This window comes from Lacerta agilis, chromosome 6 (genome assembly GCF_009819535.1).
Source record: "Lacerta agilis isolate rLacAgi1 chromosome 6, rLacAgi1.pri, whole genome shotgun sequence".
Taxonomy (NCBI): Eukaryota; Metazoa; Chordata; class Lepidosauria; order Squamata; family Lacertidae; genus Lacerta; species Lacerta agilis.
This window is the reverse complement of record NC_046317.1, coordinates 2,867,924-2,885,423: the sequence shown is the minus strand read 5'-3', so window position 1 is coordinate 2,885,423 and position 17,500 is coordinate 2,867,924. Positions and strand designations below refer to the sequence as shown.

Here is a 17,500-nt window from a genome sequence, read left to right as displayed (position 1 = left end):
CTACTCAGGATGTGGAATGAGGCTGTGTCTCCCATTAGTGAAAACTGCAATAAATAGGAGTTCTGGCCATCTGCAAGATATCTGATTTGGCCACAATGACACTAACATTGTTATATCCCATTTGGATTACGTGCTGCAATGTGCTCTACAAGGGTCTGCCTTTGAAAAGTGCTTAGGAACTTAGACTGGCTCAAAGAGCTGCAGCCAGGTTGCTGACTGGGGCTGGTTATAGGGGGCTCCACTATAGAACAGTTCCACTGGCTTCCAGTCCGTTTCCGGAAACAATTCAAAGTGCTGGTTATGACCTATAACTAGGAAAGGGCCTTCTCAGTGGTTGCTCCTATACTTTGGAACTCCCTCCCTAGAGAATTTAGACTGGCTCCCTCCATGTTGTTCTTCCGCCAGCAGGTAAATAGCAGGCTTTTGGAAACAGCTTTTAATGAAAGGGCTGATGGTGTGCTGTTTCTATTGTTAAGTATACTCTTGAGAGTCCCATGGACTGCAAAAAGATCAAACTTATCCATCCTTAAAGAAAGCAGCCCTGAGTGCTCACTGGAAGGGCAGATCCTGAAGTTGAGGCTCCAGTACTTTGGCCACCTCATGAGAAGAGAAGACTCCCTGGAAAAGACCTGATGTTGGGAAAGATGGAGGGCACAAGGAGAAGGGGACGACAGAGGATGAGATGGTTGGACAGTGTTCTTGAAGTGACTAGCATGAGTCTGACCAAACTGCGGGAGGCAGTGGAAGACAGGAGTGCCTGGCGTGCTCTGGTCCATGGGGTCACAAAGCGTCGGACACGACTGAACGACTGAACAACAACAACACAAAACAACAACAACAAATAATGCTTTGAACAGATTTTATATATGTATATCATTTTAATTTTATAATACAATTGTAGAGTTGCTAGGGATCCCAAGGCTCATCTAGTCCAACCCCCTGCAATGTAGGAATCTCAACTAAGTTATCCATGACAGATAGCTATTCAATGTCTGCTTAAAAACCTCTTGAGGGAGACCATTCCAGTTGAACAGCTCTTATTGTCAGAAAGTTTTTATTGATGTTTAGTTGGAATCTCCTTTCTTGTAACTTGAAGCCATTGCTTTTGAGTCCTACCCTCCTCCAGAGCAGGAGACAACAAGCTTGTTCCTTCTTCCATGTGACAGCCCTTGAGATATTTGAAGATGGCCATCAGCAATTCTCAGTCTCCACTTTTCCATACTAAACGTACCCAGCTCCTTCAACTGTTCCTCTAAGGCTTGGTTTCCAAGTCCCTTGATCATCTTGGTTGCCCTCCTCTATACATGTTCCAGCTTGTCAATATCCTTCTTAGATTGTGGTGCCCAGAATTGGACACAGTATTCTAGGTGTGGTCTGACCAAGGCAGAACAGAGTGGTACTATTGTTTCTCCTGATCTGGACACGATACTTCTGTTGATGCAGCCTAGAATAGCATTACCTTTTTATGTTTCTGCATCACACTGTTGACTCATGTTAAGCTTGTGGTCCACCAAAACCACAATGTCTAGTTGTTTTTTAATTATTGTAGCATAGTTCATGTTGGTAAATGTACACATTCACCACCTGTCAGAAGTATGCTCTTTAATCTACTATGGAAGACACTGTAATAATGTGATAAGCATAATAAAATTAATGCAGCTGAGCAATGCGAGCCTGGACTTTTGGAATCTGCCTGCAACAGGATCACTTTATTAGAATTAATGCCACAATATCTTATACATTTTTGACAATATTTTATAATATATAAACCAGAATCTTTATTATTAGGCATTACTAGCACAGGAATTTAAAAAGATGATACAAAACTTTTCCAATACATGGTTACAGCAGCCAGAATACTAATGGCACAAAAATGGAAACAGGATATATTGCCAACGAAAGAGGAATGGATTTTGAAAATGTTGGATTATGCGGAGTTAGATAAAATGACAGGGAGAGTTAGAGAACAGCGAGATCAGAAATTTATTGATGATTGGAAAAAAATTGTTAATTATCTGATGAAATATACACAATTGAATACGTTAGTAGGATTACAGGAAGCTTTGTAGTAAAAATGAATATTACTGTATGATGAAATAACAGAGATTATCTCAATTATGAAAATTAAAGCAATAATATATGGAATAAATATAAAAACAAGAAATGATATTGTGAAAACCAGAAGGAAGGGTTGAGGGAAGTCCAGACCTTGAGAGGTCAGAATATCGAATGTTCAACTTAAAAGAATTGTAAATATAATGTATGTTTGTAAATTTCGAATAAAAGATTATGGAAAAAAAAAGAATTAATGCCTTTCTACAAAATACTTCCTAGTCTCATAAAGTTTTGTTGGTTCTCTTCTCCTCTTCCACATTCAGCTTTTTCTGATGAGACCCAGCAAATGCCTGAGCTAGGGAATACTTAAAAGGCTCAGCCCCAGGAGCACATTGTTCCTGCTCATACTGTACAACTAATCTTCTTATGTAAATTGTAAAAAGTCATTAAATGCTCCAGTGCACTTTTTAAAAATCCAATAGCTGAAGTGTTTAAAGCAGAGGTAGGCATGACATAAGCCTTCCTCTTTCTGCAGCAGGTTGTTTGACTACTGTATTACATTCCACTGCTGTGTGCAATATTTAAGCAGTAGATGCTGACTGACCGAACCCAAAGGGTGCTCATTAACGGCTCCTCTTCATGCTGGAGAGAAGTGTCTAGTGGGTGCCACAGGGTTCTGTCTTGGGCCCAGTCTTATTCAACATCTTTATCAATGACTTGGATGATGGGCTTGAGGGTATCCTGATCAAGTTTGCAGATGACACCAAATTGGGAGGGGTGGCTAATACCCCAGAGGACAGGATCACACTTCAAAATGACCTGAACAGATTAGAGAACTGGGCCAAAGCAAACAAGATGAATTTTAACAGGGATAAATGTAAAGTACTACACTTGGGCAAAAAAATAATGAAAGGCACAAATACAGGATGGGTGACACCTGGCTTGAGAGCAGTACATGTGAAAAGGATCTAGGAGTCTTGGTAGACCATAATCTTGACATGGGTCAACAGTGATGCAGCAGCTAAAAAGCCAATGCAATTCTGGGCTGCATCAATAGGAGTATAGCATCTAGATCAAGGGAAGTAATAGTACCACTGTATTCCACTCTGGTCAGACCTCACCTGGAGTACCGTGTCAGTTCTGGGCACCACAGTACAGGAAAGATACTGACAAGCTGGAACGTGTCCAGAGGAGGGCAACCAAAATGGTCAAAGGCCTGGAAACAATGCCTTATGAGGAACGGCTTAGGGAGCTGGGTATGTTTAGCCTGGGAAGAAAAGGTTAAGGGGTGATATGATAGCCATGTTCAAATATATAAAAGGAGGCCCGCACCTTACCTTATATATATATATAGAGAGAGAGAGAGGGGGAGAAAGGTTTTTCTGCTGCTCCAGAGAAGCGGACACGGACCAATGGATTCAAACTACAAGAAAGAAGATTCCACCTAAACATTAGGAAGAACTTCCTGACAGTAAGAGCTGTCCGACAGTGGAATTTGCTGCCAAGGAGTGTGGTGGAGTCTCCTTCTTTGGAGGTCTTTAAGCGGAGGCTTGACAGCCATCTGTCAGGAATGCTTTGATGGTGTTTCCTGCTTGGCAGGGGGTTGGACTGGATGGCCCTTGTGGTCTCTTCCAAATCTGATTCTATGATTCTATGCTCTTAAGAGTTGAAAGCACTCTTTGCTGGTAACACCAGCATAGGGTAGAAAAGTCAGAGTGACTGAAAGAAAGACCAAATAATGCATTCAAGATGAAGTTTACAAAATGCAGGTGCTCTAACAATTCATATTTTTAAAAAGCCATAGCAAGAAGTTTTCCTTTCTTGGAGAGACCAAAACCACTATTATATAGAATAGTCATACCTTGGTTCTCAAACGGAATCCATTTTGGAAGTCCGAAGTTGGACTTCTGAAAACATTTGAAAACCAAGGTGCAGCTTCCGATTGGCTGCAGGGCTTCTTTCACTCCATCAGAAGCCGTGGAAGCAGCGTCAGACATTTGGGTTCCAAAGAACATTCGCAAAGCAGAGCCAAAATGTTTGAGTCGCAAGGCGTTCGCGAACAAAGGGAACTGAAGAAGGGGAAAGTTTTAAACAACACACTTCCACCAGTGCTGCTCTGATCAAAGATCAAGAAATGTTACAATAGATATGTCATGTCCAGCTATTTAGGCCTAATAGGAAATCAGGCACTGCTAATACTAAATTGGCACTTGAACCCCCAGGGATTCATTAAATTTGCAGTACAAAACAGGCATGGAATGTGGTCTTGGTGATGCTGCTAGCTCTGAAATTGTAGCAATGGCAACTTGTACCCAAAGCAAATGTCACTCTTTGCTGCAAAATTTAAAATTATGTTTTCCAATAGTTTTTTACCAATGTGTCGTGGCACCCTGGGGTGCCTTGAATGATGGTCAGGGGTGCTGTGGACAACACTGGCCTATGTTCCTCTTTCCTTCCCTCCCTCCTCCTTTGAGACCCTCTCACCTCTGCCTTCCAAAGGCTTGTGTGGCTGTTGTTGCACCACCCCTCGCTACAAGCTCCCCAGGTGAATGGTGCCTCTGGGGCCTGGCCAGGGGGTGCTAGTTGCCAGGAGCTGAGGTGGCCTCAGAGTAAGCAAGCAAGTGGGCCAGGGAGGCCAGCCAGCCCTTGCCGTTGGGAATGGGCAGACAAGTGAGAGACCGGGCAGGTAGGCAGGCACATGCTGGCCTTTCTTGCGCTTGCTGTGTGCAATGCCTGCCTGGGAGCCGAGAGATAGTGCCAAGGGAGCCTTTCTGCCATGCAGGACTGGTGGTGCCCGCTGCTGCTGCCCAAGGCAAGGTGCTGGCCTCATATGTCACCTTTGGCTAGTTTCCATTGGGCTGCTAAGGCTGAGGCATCCTCTTCCCAGGTCCCTGTGGGCAGTGTGAGGGAGACAACTCTCCTTGGGGCAGGGAGGGCGGCTCAGAGACTGGGGCAGTGGCGGTTGCCGCCTGGAGGACTCCCAAGGAGAGGGGGCTGAGGGAAAACTCCACAAGGGAGGGCATTCAAAAAGGGGCAAGGGGCTGCCGGCTCTGCAGGCAACGAGCGACGTAAGTGGGCTTCTGAGGCTAGGAGCACTTTCCCCACAAGGGGAGCTGCAGAATGTAGTTGGGTCAAGGGAGCTGTGGACTCAAAAAAGGTGAAAACCTCAGTTTCCCATGAATAGATGCCAGCAGAATGAAAAAAACTTGTGGAGTATGACTGTGGTCCATTATGATGAGGGCCATGTTTATCAATATTTTATAGAAACCTCTAGCAACCTAACCTGTGGCCCCCCATATACTCATGGACTACACAGTTCTCTTTGGCCAGGCTGACTGGGATTGATGGGAGTCCAGGAACACAGTGGAGGGCCACAGGTTCGCCACCCCTGCTCTACAGTCATGTTTCCATTCTAGCATTGTTATTCTAGTTAGGCCTAAACATATTATTTGAGGGGGATTCCCAGTTTATATTATCTGATTTGAATAGAGGCCTTGTATGCTGCACAATTTGGTATTTCAAAAATGCATGGTTTTATATATTAAGAATCAGTGGATAGCAGACAACACATTTTAATAGCTAGTTTATTTTCCTGAATAAGAGGAACAAAAAAAAAAAAGGTTGGATGTCTTTTGGTATAGTCATCTATCTAATATAACTAATACAAGCCTTTCCAGATTTGGCATTTGATTAGTAGAACAGATTAATTTGAAATAAAGGCCCAGGAAAAACTGCAACAAACTTCAGCTGTGCACCATCATTTCTAGCGAACTGTGCTCAAGAACCCTACCTCATTTGACCCCCACAGCCCGTACAGTAGTTAGCTGAACAGTTTTATTTTGAGATTTTCTGCACATAGCAGCATGGAGAGATTGTTTGCTAAACTTTTCAGTGACAAAGAAACAATCTGTTATCCGAAAAGTGTGTTTATACATGGCTAAGGAACAGAAAATTGATTATTCATTTAAAATAAACCCATGACAACTGATCACATGTTTGAACAGAACAACCCCGTGATGACTAGCTGGGACTTTAAGCCCATTCAGTCACTCTGCTGAGTACTAATAAAAAAGGTGATCTATATAGTCTAGATATGCGTGTGCTTGGCAAATCTACTTCCACACATGATAGTTAATGCAGCTTGTCCTACAGAGGCCCGGTGATCAGCATTCTGGTTTGTTCGATCTCTCTTCACATTTGCTATTGAGGCTGAGGGGTGTAACGAAGGTATTTCTTTCCCGATGGAAGTTCTTTGGTGCAAACTCCTCCTGGAAAGAGCTTGTCAGCCTCTTCTTCTGGTACACTTGGAATCACCATGACCTGGTCCCAGGCTCACGAGGAAAGAAGGAGGGGAGACTTTTAGTTAGAAGTGGCACACTTGAAGAGAGCTGCAGACCCTCTGATCCTCCAGTTGTGTCACTGAAGACTAGAACCTTCAGTCTGTTGAAGCTTATTGCATTTGTGAAAAACACATTGATCCTCTTACATTGAAGTTTTCACTGAAGTTGGAATATATATTCAGTTTCCGACATGGATATTGCCCAATGCATATGTAATATGCAGACAAACCCTACCATACCACATTGGCCCGAATATAAGACACACCCACAAATAAGCTGCAGCTTTAAATTCAAGGCTTATTTGTGGGTGCGGCCCGCCTCTCGGCTCTACTACCTTGAACGGGGATTGGCCAGCACCAGTTCCGTCTGCGCTGTGCGCCCACCTCCCAATACTACTGCCTCCCGACACTACCTCCCCAAGCCAGCTTGGGAGTTGTGGGCAGGCGGCACACCTTTGCCAATGCTCCCGGGCTGCGCGCGGGGGGGGGGGGGCACCGCTTTGCTGGCAGCCTTTTCCCCTTTCCTTGACAGGTCAGGGAATAAAGATGGCGCCGAGGTAAGACGTGTTTATCGGTGCTCCTCGGACTTCTTTTAATCTTCAATTTTTATCTTAATTTGACTCTCTGGGTGTAAATTCAACTTACCGGAAAAGACTCTAAAGACTTTGAAAGTACTTTTATATATTCCTTGAAGCACTTTGAAGCACTTTTAAAATTCCTTCCTGCTCCTTGGGACAGTAATTGCTGAGAGCGTTGGCTCGGCTCCAGCCTGATCCCAGTCATTCTTATCAACCGGCCGGTCAAGATTGCTAGAGAGGGGGAGAACGCCACTGCCTTAGCTGAAGAGTGACGAGACAATTTATGTGGGAGTTGCAACGCTGTTTTTAAGCCTTGACTGTATTCAGCCTGCCAAGCTTGAGGCTGGTGATGGTCGTGGCAGAGGGCAAGAAGTGAATTAGTAAGAGCTACACTTCGTCTGCTGGCGTTGGACAAGTTTTACTGCGACTGAGACTCCCAGCTGAAAAGGCTAATCGGGCGTAAGGGAAATTGCCTTGATGAAAACCCCTCTGCAGCATCTCCACACCCTGTTTTCGGTATTATGAAGTTAGGCTTTTATCTCTTTTCTCGTCTTCTTGTCCTTCTGGCTTTCCTCCCACTTCATTATGACGCTTACTAGTAAACGCAGCAGAGACCCAGAGGAAGCAGTCTCAGCACCAGCTCCTAAACAAGCTAAATTGGAGGACTCTTTTAGTAAACTGACCTTCATGGTGCCAATAAAAAACAGATTTTCTCCCCTTAAAGATGTCTGCGATAACAAGGTGGTTACTCCAGAGGAGGATTTGAATACTCCACAGACTATAAATGTAAATGGAAAAGCTACAGGGGATGGACCCCCCCTGGCGTCAGGTCCAGAAATTGAACGGGGGGATTGTACTAGTTGGGAACAGCTCCATCTAATAATCAGAACTCTTCACTGTATTTTTGAAAGACAGGTCAGGGGAGGCTTGAGAGTCACGGGTGGGTGGCGCGCTGTTGTCCCACACCCCAGATGGCCCTCCTGGCCAGCTGTTTCAGCAGCAATATCATAATCCGCACTTTAACTTTTCTGGATCGGGATTTGGGGGGAAAGAGTGGCTTATATTTGGGCCAATACGGCACTACATGTAAATGCCAGCTGTATAAGGTTTGCACAAATGCAGGAGCCAGGTTCATTCAAGCAATGAGAAAATCACACACACATCATCAGTTCAAGGCAAAGTTGGTCTTTTAGAATGATGTTATTTAAATATCTGTGTGCCCTAAGGGAAGGCAAAAGACCATATGCCAATGGCCAGAGACAGTTTCATTTTTGTACTGCATTATATACTGTCTTTCTGTGAAGCCACTAAAAGCAGTGTGCAGTTTAAACTATGTGAACCACCTTTAATGCCTTGGTAGAAAGGAGGTATATGAATGTAGTGAATAAACCAAGCTGCATTCCTAGGCACGCTTACTTGGGTCTTGTCACTGTTTAACTCGGTACAATGCACTTCCGAGTAAACTTGCCTAAGATTGTGCTTTAAATAATGTTCAATAATGTACAAGTAATAAAATCTATATATTCCCAGAACCACAGTTGGAAATTGGTCAATTCAGTTATCATTTGAACAGCTTATGCTGACCCTGTAAATCAGGAACTGTAATTTACAGCCACAGCCACAGGGATAGCGGAATATGGATCGAGAGCCAGAAGGGGAATTAGAGCAGCAGGGTTCAAAAGGCCCACTATCTGGTCACTAAAGACAATGCCTTGGTGACTGAGCTGAAGCTTTCAGAGATGTATCTGCTGATCTTTTCAGAAACCAAAAGGAGGTAAGTGGCTCTCCTTCAGCAAAATTATTTAGGTCAATAATAATGGTATGATTGGGACTCTCCACTCTAGCTAACTGAATAAAAGTAACAACATATTCAAGCTGTTCCCTAGTAGTTTTTCCTAATTGAACTACATGCAACTTCCCCTTCCTAGAAGCATAGCTGTCACCCTCCCTGCTGTTCCCCACTGCTATATAAGGGAATTTCCAGCAAAAATGGGAAAGGTTGACAGCTATGCCTAGAAGACAGAAGCTGAATTTAGGCTCATATATGTAGCAGGGAATTTAATGTTAATAAAGTATAGTTACCTTCCAATCAACTGGGGTAGCAACCTTCTTAGCAGCTGTTAGCTGTAGGGAATCGACCACTCTTAGAATCTCATCAAAGTTTCTTCCCGTGGTTGCTGGGTAGAGGATGGAGAGTTTGAGTTTCTTGTCCGGGCCAAAGATGAATACCTATAAAAGCAAAGCCGCAGAACTGACAACCTGAAAATCATGCCAGATGAGCTATTCTTTTACAACTCATCCCTCACATTCACTCCTTTCCAAAAATATTTGGAACTATAGTTGTCTGTAGTAGAAGGGACTACTTTACAGGAAGTGTTCTCTTCTGACTTCTGGCATACAATGATCTGACTGTAATATTTCTGCCCTGAATTTGTAGTCCTAAACAGGCAAAAGTGATATTTACTGGTAGAAATGGAAGATTTCAAAAGCAGGGAGTTGGACTGGATGGTCCTTGTGGTCTCTTCCAACTCTGTGACTCTATAAATTTTGAGTACCGTATCTCTGAAGGTTTTCCAGCTTCTGGCCACAAGGTAACTGATCTAAAAGACAGGAACAATAATACCCTAGAAAGGGATCGCCCATCTTTTTGGTAACTTTGTAATTTAGAGAAAGTACTTTGGTGAGTGTCAGTCACAAAATGACTGTCAATTCTATTAAAAAAGCAGGAAATGGTGTGGCTATGACCCCACCATTCCCCCCCCCCCAGATGGGAACATTGGAGTGGGGGGGGGGGAGATGAAATCATTCTCCAGTGTTCCAAATCCATTTAGTTTTGCTGTCCCAAAATAGTCTACCCCTGGTGTCCAGCTATTGGTGTGAGAAAGTGTGAGTTAATGAGAATGAACATGAGTGTATATGTGCATAAGCATGTGTTTGAATTAACAGCCCAAGCCACTGCCAGCCACATCAACTGGCTTCTGGCCCCGAAGGAGAGAGGGCTGTTGCACTCAGGTCTTGCTTCCAGCCTTCCTGCAGGCATCTGGCTGGCCACTGTGAGAACAGGATCCTGGACTGGATGGGTCACTAGCCTGATCCAGAAGGCACTTCTTAGGTTCCTAAGCACCCACCCATCATCACACGTGGCCCTTGGAGGCTAAAAGTTTGTCCATCCCATAATACAAAGAATGAAAAGCTAATTGCAGCCTGCAGTGTTAGAGGCACTCAATACTTACCACACGGGCAGTCAGAGGCACACCATCCTTGTCTCTCTCATCTGGGTCTAGCATGCCCAGCTGGACTGCAAGCTCCCGTTTTGAGTCAGCAATTATGGGAAAGGGGAGCTGCTCTTTGGCCTCATCTCCATTGTAGGCATTGATGTCCTACAGGAGAGAAAATTGTTAAGTGTTGCGTCACTGGTACAAAAGAACATAGAAAAGACGACAAGTGGTATTCACGTGACTCTTATTCCTGGTATATAGCGGTATCTTTAAAAAGCACTCCAGGAAGAAGGGTTCAAGGCTTCTTGCCAACAAACTAGTCTTCTGTGTTTAAACAGCATTTTCTCACCAACAAACTAGTCTTCTGTGTTTAAACAGCATTTTCTTTACAGAGAAATTCACAGTTCAAACATATGCACATCTGTTTGGTTCCATTCAGTTTAATTGCACTTTTTACCAGGTATAGGATTGTATAGGATTCAATCCTATACAGGTATAAGCCTGTATAGGATTGAAGCCTCAGTCAAGTGAAGCTGTCCCTGAAATCTGAAGTGGTCTACAGCCCAAGCACAGGCTTACCATCTCAGTGAGAACTAGGCCTTACGTGTAAGTTCCGTTGAATTATATGAAATGTTCAGCCTAACCCTACGCATGGTAACTTAGAAATTAGGTATGTCACTCAAGCAAACACACGTCTGAGGACAGGGCTAAAATATTTCATTGTTGATGCAGGTGTGCAAGACTCCGTCAACAAAAAAATGGGGACTCCTTTAGGTAAGTGACACTGCAAACTACAACTAGAGTCACCGATAATAATGATTACCAATCTCGTTCAGCCCAACAGTAAGTATTTGACAGTAAGTTGCTAATGGTCAATCTGTTTGTGAGAAGTATTCGAGAGGGCTTTGGTGACAGCAGCATGTTTACCACTGCAGAAACTGTAGTGGTGCAGAAGACTGTCAAAACTTTTTTTTCAAATATTATACAAGTAAGATTCTATAAGCCTCCTCTCAAGTGAGAGTGCAGGCTGACTCTCAGGCTGCATGGGAGAAGGGCCACAAGCTGAGTGCAGCTGCACCATGGAACTAGCCATAAAGCATGTCACACATAAAGAGTGGCGGGAACTGGCAGAGAAGGCAGGAGCAAAGTTATGACAAATAAATTATTGGCAAAGATATGAAAAAGAAGTGACTAAGAAGTTTAATCATCATCAACAGGCCTAAAAGTATAACATAGCATATATTATTTAGAATTATCCAATACTGCTTTTCCCCATTTGCCTGAACCTTATGCATAAACCTTAAGGTGGAAGATTTAAGACACACACCAAAAGAAGGACCTTTGATTTGAGTAACTCCTTTGAGGTGTCCTGCAAGTTCCCAGTACACATTAGTGATCTGCAAGTGAACTTAAGTGATAAATTCTAGAGAATCTTGCAGTCAATCTAGAGCCAGTCTTGCAGTCAGCATGGAGTGCAAATGAAATCAAGGGCTTCATTTCCAAGTGTTAACCTTTCTTTGAAAATTAATTCTACGCAAAACTAATATATATGCATTTTTTTTCCTCTGCAGAACATTAAAGTTTTTCAGTCAACTTTAATGGCATCTTGATGTTCAACAGAAGTCTCAACATAAATGCTACTATTCACCTAGCTACAATGTCTTCTGAAGACAGGCAACCTTTGTTCATTCTTCTTATTCAGATATAAAATGTGACTTAACTTTTATTTTTCTCCTTATATCCTATCATTCAGCCACCAGATGTCCATACTCTCTAGAGAAACACTTGCTTTTTGTTTTAATAAGACCAACTAGTCACAAATATGCTTTCAAATACTTCCTCACTACTTTGGCTTTTAAGTTGAACCTAATAAAGGAGTCCTGATACTGCTACGATTTCTTTTTAACAGACCAGAATTAGTTTTCACCTTTGACAACTAGTGAAATGGCACACTTCCATTTTAAATGTAACTGCCATGTATTGGGAGCAATATTCAATTTGTTATTACTGCCCTGGGTCCAAGTCAAAACAGAACAGTTCCAAACCCTAATAAAATATATTCTCAAGTTTATACAATCTTATTTTGCATTTTCTTTATATGTACTCCATTATCTAGAGAAAGTGTCAAGCAGAGCCTTGGAAGGAGAACATTCTTTGCCTAACAATGAGTTCTGTCCTGAAATAACTCTCTCCACTACATAATACGGCTTCACAACAGCCTTTCCCTTGTGCTCTCAAGACAACTGACTGGTTTGACAGGGTGGCAATACCAGCTAGTTGGCACCGCATTTTAAAAGAGCATATTGGACAACTGGGCAAGGGACACTTCCTGGTGTATTTGCGGCTAGACTTTAACCATTTTACACATCACAAACTGAGGCAGATAGATTCTTCTAAGTAAAAGGGCAGTTAATTCCTCAAAGTCAATTTACCGTAAGCTGAAAGTTTTCTTTTAACAAGAAGCTATATGCAAAAAAAATTCAAAACAAACCCGTTGTTAATTGTTTTCAATTCCACAGTAAAGTCCAAACATAGTGTACTGAGACTGGTTTCGAACAGAAGAGCAACAATTTATACTATAATTATTATACTACTAAGAAGACTAATCTTAATCCATTTTATAAAGATCAGGGTTCAGGGACTGCAAGTTATCAACTTGGTGCTAGTCTTGAGTTTTATGAAGCTACTGTCTATCTGATTGTTCTTGTTTTGGAACCACATTTATACAAGGAACATCACTATTATTGTCACAGAATAGTCCACGTGTCAGATCAGCAAAGTTATTAGTACAGTAGCATAGAACAGCTTTAGTGTTCGATATACTTTTGATACAATACTGCCTCTACATTTAGCAATACACTCTGGCACATCTGCCAGGATTTTGGGAGCTTTTACTTCCGACTTACATTAATTAACTGCAGCTTGTCAAATCATCCAAACAGAAACAAACTGCAGTTATTCTTAATTACGATTAGTGGAAACAAACCAATTTCAAATCATGGTTTATGAACCTGGTTTGTTTCAAAAGGCCATTGTTTGGTTCAACCACCATTTAGGGTTCAGTTGTAACGCTAAACTCTGGTTAAACTGAAGCAGAAGCTTCTCCTCTTCTCAGATACACTTCAGAGAAGGATGGGAGGGTGGGGTGTGTAAGTCCTTGTGTGAGCCAAGCCTGCGAGTCCTACACTTCTTCAGTTGATTGGTGCTGTTGTTTATCTCCATAATACCTTGCTCCAACAGAGATGGTCTTTGACATCATCAATAGAGAGGGCTATCATTTTAATGTTGCGCTTTGCAAACTCTGGTGCCAGCTTTGCTGCTCTGCCAAGCTCTGTTGTGCACACTGGAGTAAAATCTCGTGGATGAGAGAACAGGATGCCCCACCTGAAAGAAAAACAACATGGCATTGTCTTGATGGGTAGGGCAACACTGAAACCAAGTTGTGCAAAGCTTATTTAAGACCTCCTAATCAGACCGAACAATTCAAGTTTCTTTTTGTGTTAGCTAAAACTAAGCAAATTTCCTTTTTAGACTCCCTGCTCTCTTTTTGTTATCTTTACTTTGACATCCATTCCCTTCAGCGGCAGCAGGAGTTTCATTCTTCATTGGAGTTTTCAGTCTCCATGACTCCATGACCTTCTGAACTGAAGCATCCACACAGTTGACACTCCACTGATGGCTAATACTACCTCTACCCCTCAGAACTGGTCTCGCTGCCTTTTTAAGTCTTTAGGGGAGCATCATACACCACAGCTTTCCGCAACAGTACACAGCCTGCCAACATCCTTTGATTAAAATGACAGCTCCTGTTTGATAAGGTATCCTGAGTCAGCAGTGCTTAATCTCAAATTGTATAGTACGCACAGTTTCAATAAGTACTGGCATTGTCATTTTAGGCAGCTAAGCACATTACTGCTATGGGTGCAAACTTCACTGTAAACTTGCTACATGATTAAGGTGATATGAAAGTTACCGAGTGTCATGAAATATATACCCTACTCTACACCCTACTCCTCCGGGAGGCACATACAGAATTCTAAGAGAAAATAAATGCACGCTTGCCACACAAGATATATAACTCAAATAAGGAGTGACCACTCAGGTGTTTTGAAGAAGTCCCAGAGCTACTGAAGTTGTGTCTAACTAGGATTTCTGTCCCACTTCTAGCAGATGGTAATTTGTCTCAGCAGATGTTAATTTGTCAAGGTTCCATTAACAGAATGAGATAACCAGTAATTAAGGATTTTCATGTCTTCCCAGATTCTGCCCCCTACTTTCTTTTTTTTAAAAAAAACAGACCCTAGGAACACTAACAAGCAACTTTGATCACTTGGCTTCATGAGACATTCCACAGTTGGTGTCTTAATATTTGGGCAAGTTCTGCTTCCTTCTGCAAGAAAGCATGTTACTCCATGATGTCTTCCCTTATCATGGCTGCCCCGAGAACTGGTTGTGAGGGAGAGCTGGGAAGGAACTGAGAAAGTTGCTTCAGGGTGCGTCGCAAGTCTAACCGTAGGCCTTAGCCATGGAGAAGAGAAGCATCTTCCTGTTATCCTAGAAGCAGAGGAAGCTCTGGAGTCAGTTAGGTATACTTTGGAACCCTGAATATCAGGTTTGGTTTCGACAGGCATTTACAACAATATTGCCCTGACAGGTGGTTTAGAATTATTACTGCATAGCATGCACAGCCAAATAAAAAAGTGAATTATGCAGAACCATTCATAACTCTTCTCTAGATTTCAGTGGATATAGTAAGCATTTTATTTGCCCTGTAGCCATCTTCTGCCAGTCCATCTTGGCCAACACCTTCCTGTTGCAAAGGTTCATTCTCTAGTCAAACATTACACTAAGCCTCAATAAGTGTGTCAAGCCCCATAATTTACCCTTTGGTCTCCTGACTATCACAACTGTGTGTTAGCACACTGCCTTGGAGATGACTTTTATCGTTTAAACTCTGGAACTGCAGTGTCATTCCTCAACTATAAAGAAAGCAAATATTTACTGAGTCAGTTAGCCATGCAATTTAAGATATACAAGTTAAACAATGAATTTAGAAACATTCATATTTCTGCATCTTTAAAAATAGCTGTCTCTGTTGTTTGCTGCCCACATGAAAAAGCTCCAGCACACAATGTTCTCAAGCTTGCTGTTAGCAGCTGTGGGGGTACTTTTCCAAGTCACTGCGTGATCTCTAGTACAAATGAATAATAATAACACATGTGAACTAAAGAGATAATACTGAGTGCAGCATATTTTTATATGAATTATGAGCAAGAAGCCTATTGCTGCTATTTGAAATACGGTATGTGTATGTAAACTTTTTGTGCTTTTTTGTATTAGTGCAGTATAGATACTATTTGAAAATACTCCCTGAATTTTTAAAGACCACTGCATAATTTCTCTTGCCTAACCTATCAAGTTTAAAGTGAACAAGGAGTTCGAAAAAAATATTATTGAAGATGGAAACCTGCCCAAATCATAAGCACTTCACGGAATCCTAGGACTATTTAGCATATTTAAGACCAATAGTGTGCTCTATGACTATGCTACAGGATTGTATTACAGTGCTTAACATACCATTGGTGGGTAACATTTTGAAATGCCACTCATGTATTGCAATTCAAATACAGCACTGGAATCTCACTTATCTTCTTACAATCACTGGGTATGGAGGCACTGTGAAAGGAACACGACTTACCAATGCTGAAGGTCTCAAAGAACAGTTAACTATGAGTCCTGGTTTGGAGGACACACCAAGCCAAACCCTGGCTTAAGTTTAGTGCAGTGTAGTAACAAAAAGCTACAGGAATGAGCAGAGCAGGTTCCCTAAGCCAAAGGTTGGCTCCACACATGTTGCCATACACTTCCTTCACTTTATATATATAATTGTATATATTTGTTTACTTACTACAACCATTTGCACCCCACCCGTTAGGCTATTTATTCTTTCAAGGCAGCGTACAAGTAAAATCAGAACGCGTTCAGAAAGACGCAAAAGAATAACAGAAGAAACTAAAGCCATTGGGATATTCCCCAAGGCGGCGATTGGGGTGGGGGAAAGAGAGGCAGCAGCTGGAGCAGACTTTTCTTTGCCCAGCCTCCCGCTTTTGGGGTCCTTCGCAGGTTGTAAAAAAAGGGAAGAAAGGAAGGGGCATTAAACACGTTTAAGCGCGCGGCTTCGTGCCCAAAGAATCCTGGGAAGTGTAGTCCGAGGGTGCTGAGAACCGCAGCTCTGCGCCCAGAACTATTTGGGGAGGGAGCAGCCACGTGCTTTGACCCACGGCTGTGCGCCCTACGGCGTTTCCTCACTGCGCAGGCCCTCCAGCCCCACGGCCCTTGCACAGGGCGGGCTGGGGGGGGGCGCGCAAAGCGGAGCCCCCTCGCCAAGGAGAGACCGGGGAGCTGCGCAGCGCAAGCCGCGGGAGCTCAGCCCTTGTAGCTGCTAGCTAGCTAGCAGTCGTCCTACTCACGAGTTTCCCAGGAACTCGTGGAAGCGGAGAGGGCCGTGTGTGGTGTCGGCTTGGAAGTTGGGCGCCTCGTCCCCCAGCAGCAGGCCCGGCATGGCAGCGGCGGCGGCGGCAAGAAGGGCGAGTCGGCGGCTCAGCTGCGTCCGGCGGCGCGCGCGAGGCAGAACCGAGGAGGCGAGAGCGCAGCGCAGAAGCCGGAGGGGCGGGAAGGGGGCGGTGGCGACGCAGCTGCGCAGAAGGCGCCGCTTTCTGCCGGGGGCAGGAGACTGCGCTGGCTTTACTTTGCGCATGGCCCAAATTAAGATCAAAAGCAGCCGCGTCAACTGAACAATGCCCAAGTTCTAGTTACCGGTAGGTAGCCGTGTTGCTCTGCCATAGTCGAAACAAAATTTAAAAAATCCTCCCAGTAGCACCTTAGAGACCAAATAAGACTGATCGCCGAAGAATCGATGCTTTTGAATTATGGTGCTGGAGGAGACTCTTGAGAGTCCCATGGACTGCAGAAAGATCAAACTTATCCATCCTTAAAGAAATCAGCACTGGAAGGACAGATCCTGAAGTTGAGGCTCCAGTACTTTGGCCACCTCATGAGAAAAGAAGACTCCCTGGAAAAGACCCTGATGTTGGGAAAGATGGAGGGCACAAGGAGAAGGGGACGACAGAGGATGAGATGGTTGGACAGTGTTCTCGAAGCGACTGGCATGAGTTTGGGCCAAACTGCGAGAGGCAGTGAAGGATAGGCGTGCCTGGCGTGCTCTGGTGCATGGGGTCACGAAGAGTCGGACACGACTGAACGACTCAACAACAACAACAACATAGATGACCCTCAGTTCTTTTATCTGA

The 17,500-nt window shown here is 43.4% G+C and overlaps 2 protein-coding genes across 3 annotated transcripts in view; one reads left to right on the top strand and one right to left on the bottom strand.

The window, feature by feature from the left end:
• LOC117047966 (ankyrin repeat domain-containing protein 45-like) overlaps positions 1-11,784 on the top strand; it is a 37,389-nt gene extending 25,605 nt beyond the window's left edge. Inside the window, exons 6-7 of the mRNA XM_033151229.1 lie at positions 10,923-10,964; positions 11,762-11,784. Of these exons, the coding sequence (XP_033007120.1) occupies positions 10,923-10,964; positions 11,762-11,769 (50 nt within the window). The 3' untranslated portion in view covers positions 11,770-11,784. The remainder of the gene's footprint in view (positions 1-10,922; positions 10,965-11,761) is intronic.
• On the bottom strand, positions 5,961-16,787 carry PRDX6 (peroxiredoxin 6). Of its 2 annotated transcripts, XM_033151231.1 has the most exons (6): positions 16,661-16,787; positions 13,418-13,574; positions 10,206-10,352; positions 9,055-9,201; position 8,383; positions 5,961-6,386 (listed from the first exon to the last, which is right to left on the bottom strand). In XM_033151231.1, exons 1-6 carry the CDS (start codon positions 16,750-16,752, stop codon positions 6,256-6,258), a joined length of 675 nt encoding a protein of 224 aa, XP_033007122.1. In that variant the 5' UTR covers positions 16,753-16,787; the 3' UTR covers positions 5,961-6,255. The 2 variants fall into 2 exon arrangements, with proteins under 2 accessions (XP_033007122.1, XP_033007121.1); XM_033151230.1 differs by lacking the exon at position 8,383.
• Between the last annotated feature and the right edge of the window lie 713 nt (positions 16,788-17,500).

What these genes read in the sequence shown, in the direction of transcription:
- PRDX6 (XM_033151231.1), bottom strand. Translation starts at nt 16,752, where the DNA reads ATGCCGGGCCTGCTGCTGGGGGACGAGGCGCCCAACTTCCAAGCCGAC. An exon ending in CACGAGTTCCTGGGAAACTC is followed by an intron (nt 13,575 to 16,660) that starts GTGAGTAGGACG and finishes TTTTTCTTTCAG; the next exon opens with GTGGGGCATCCTGTTCTCTC. An exon ending in ACCATCTCTGTTGGAGCAAG is followed by an intron (nt 10,353 to 13,417) that starts GTATTATGGAGA and finishes TCTCTCCTGTAG; the next exon opens with GACATCAATGCCTACAATGG.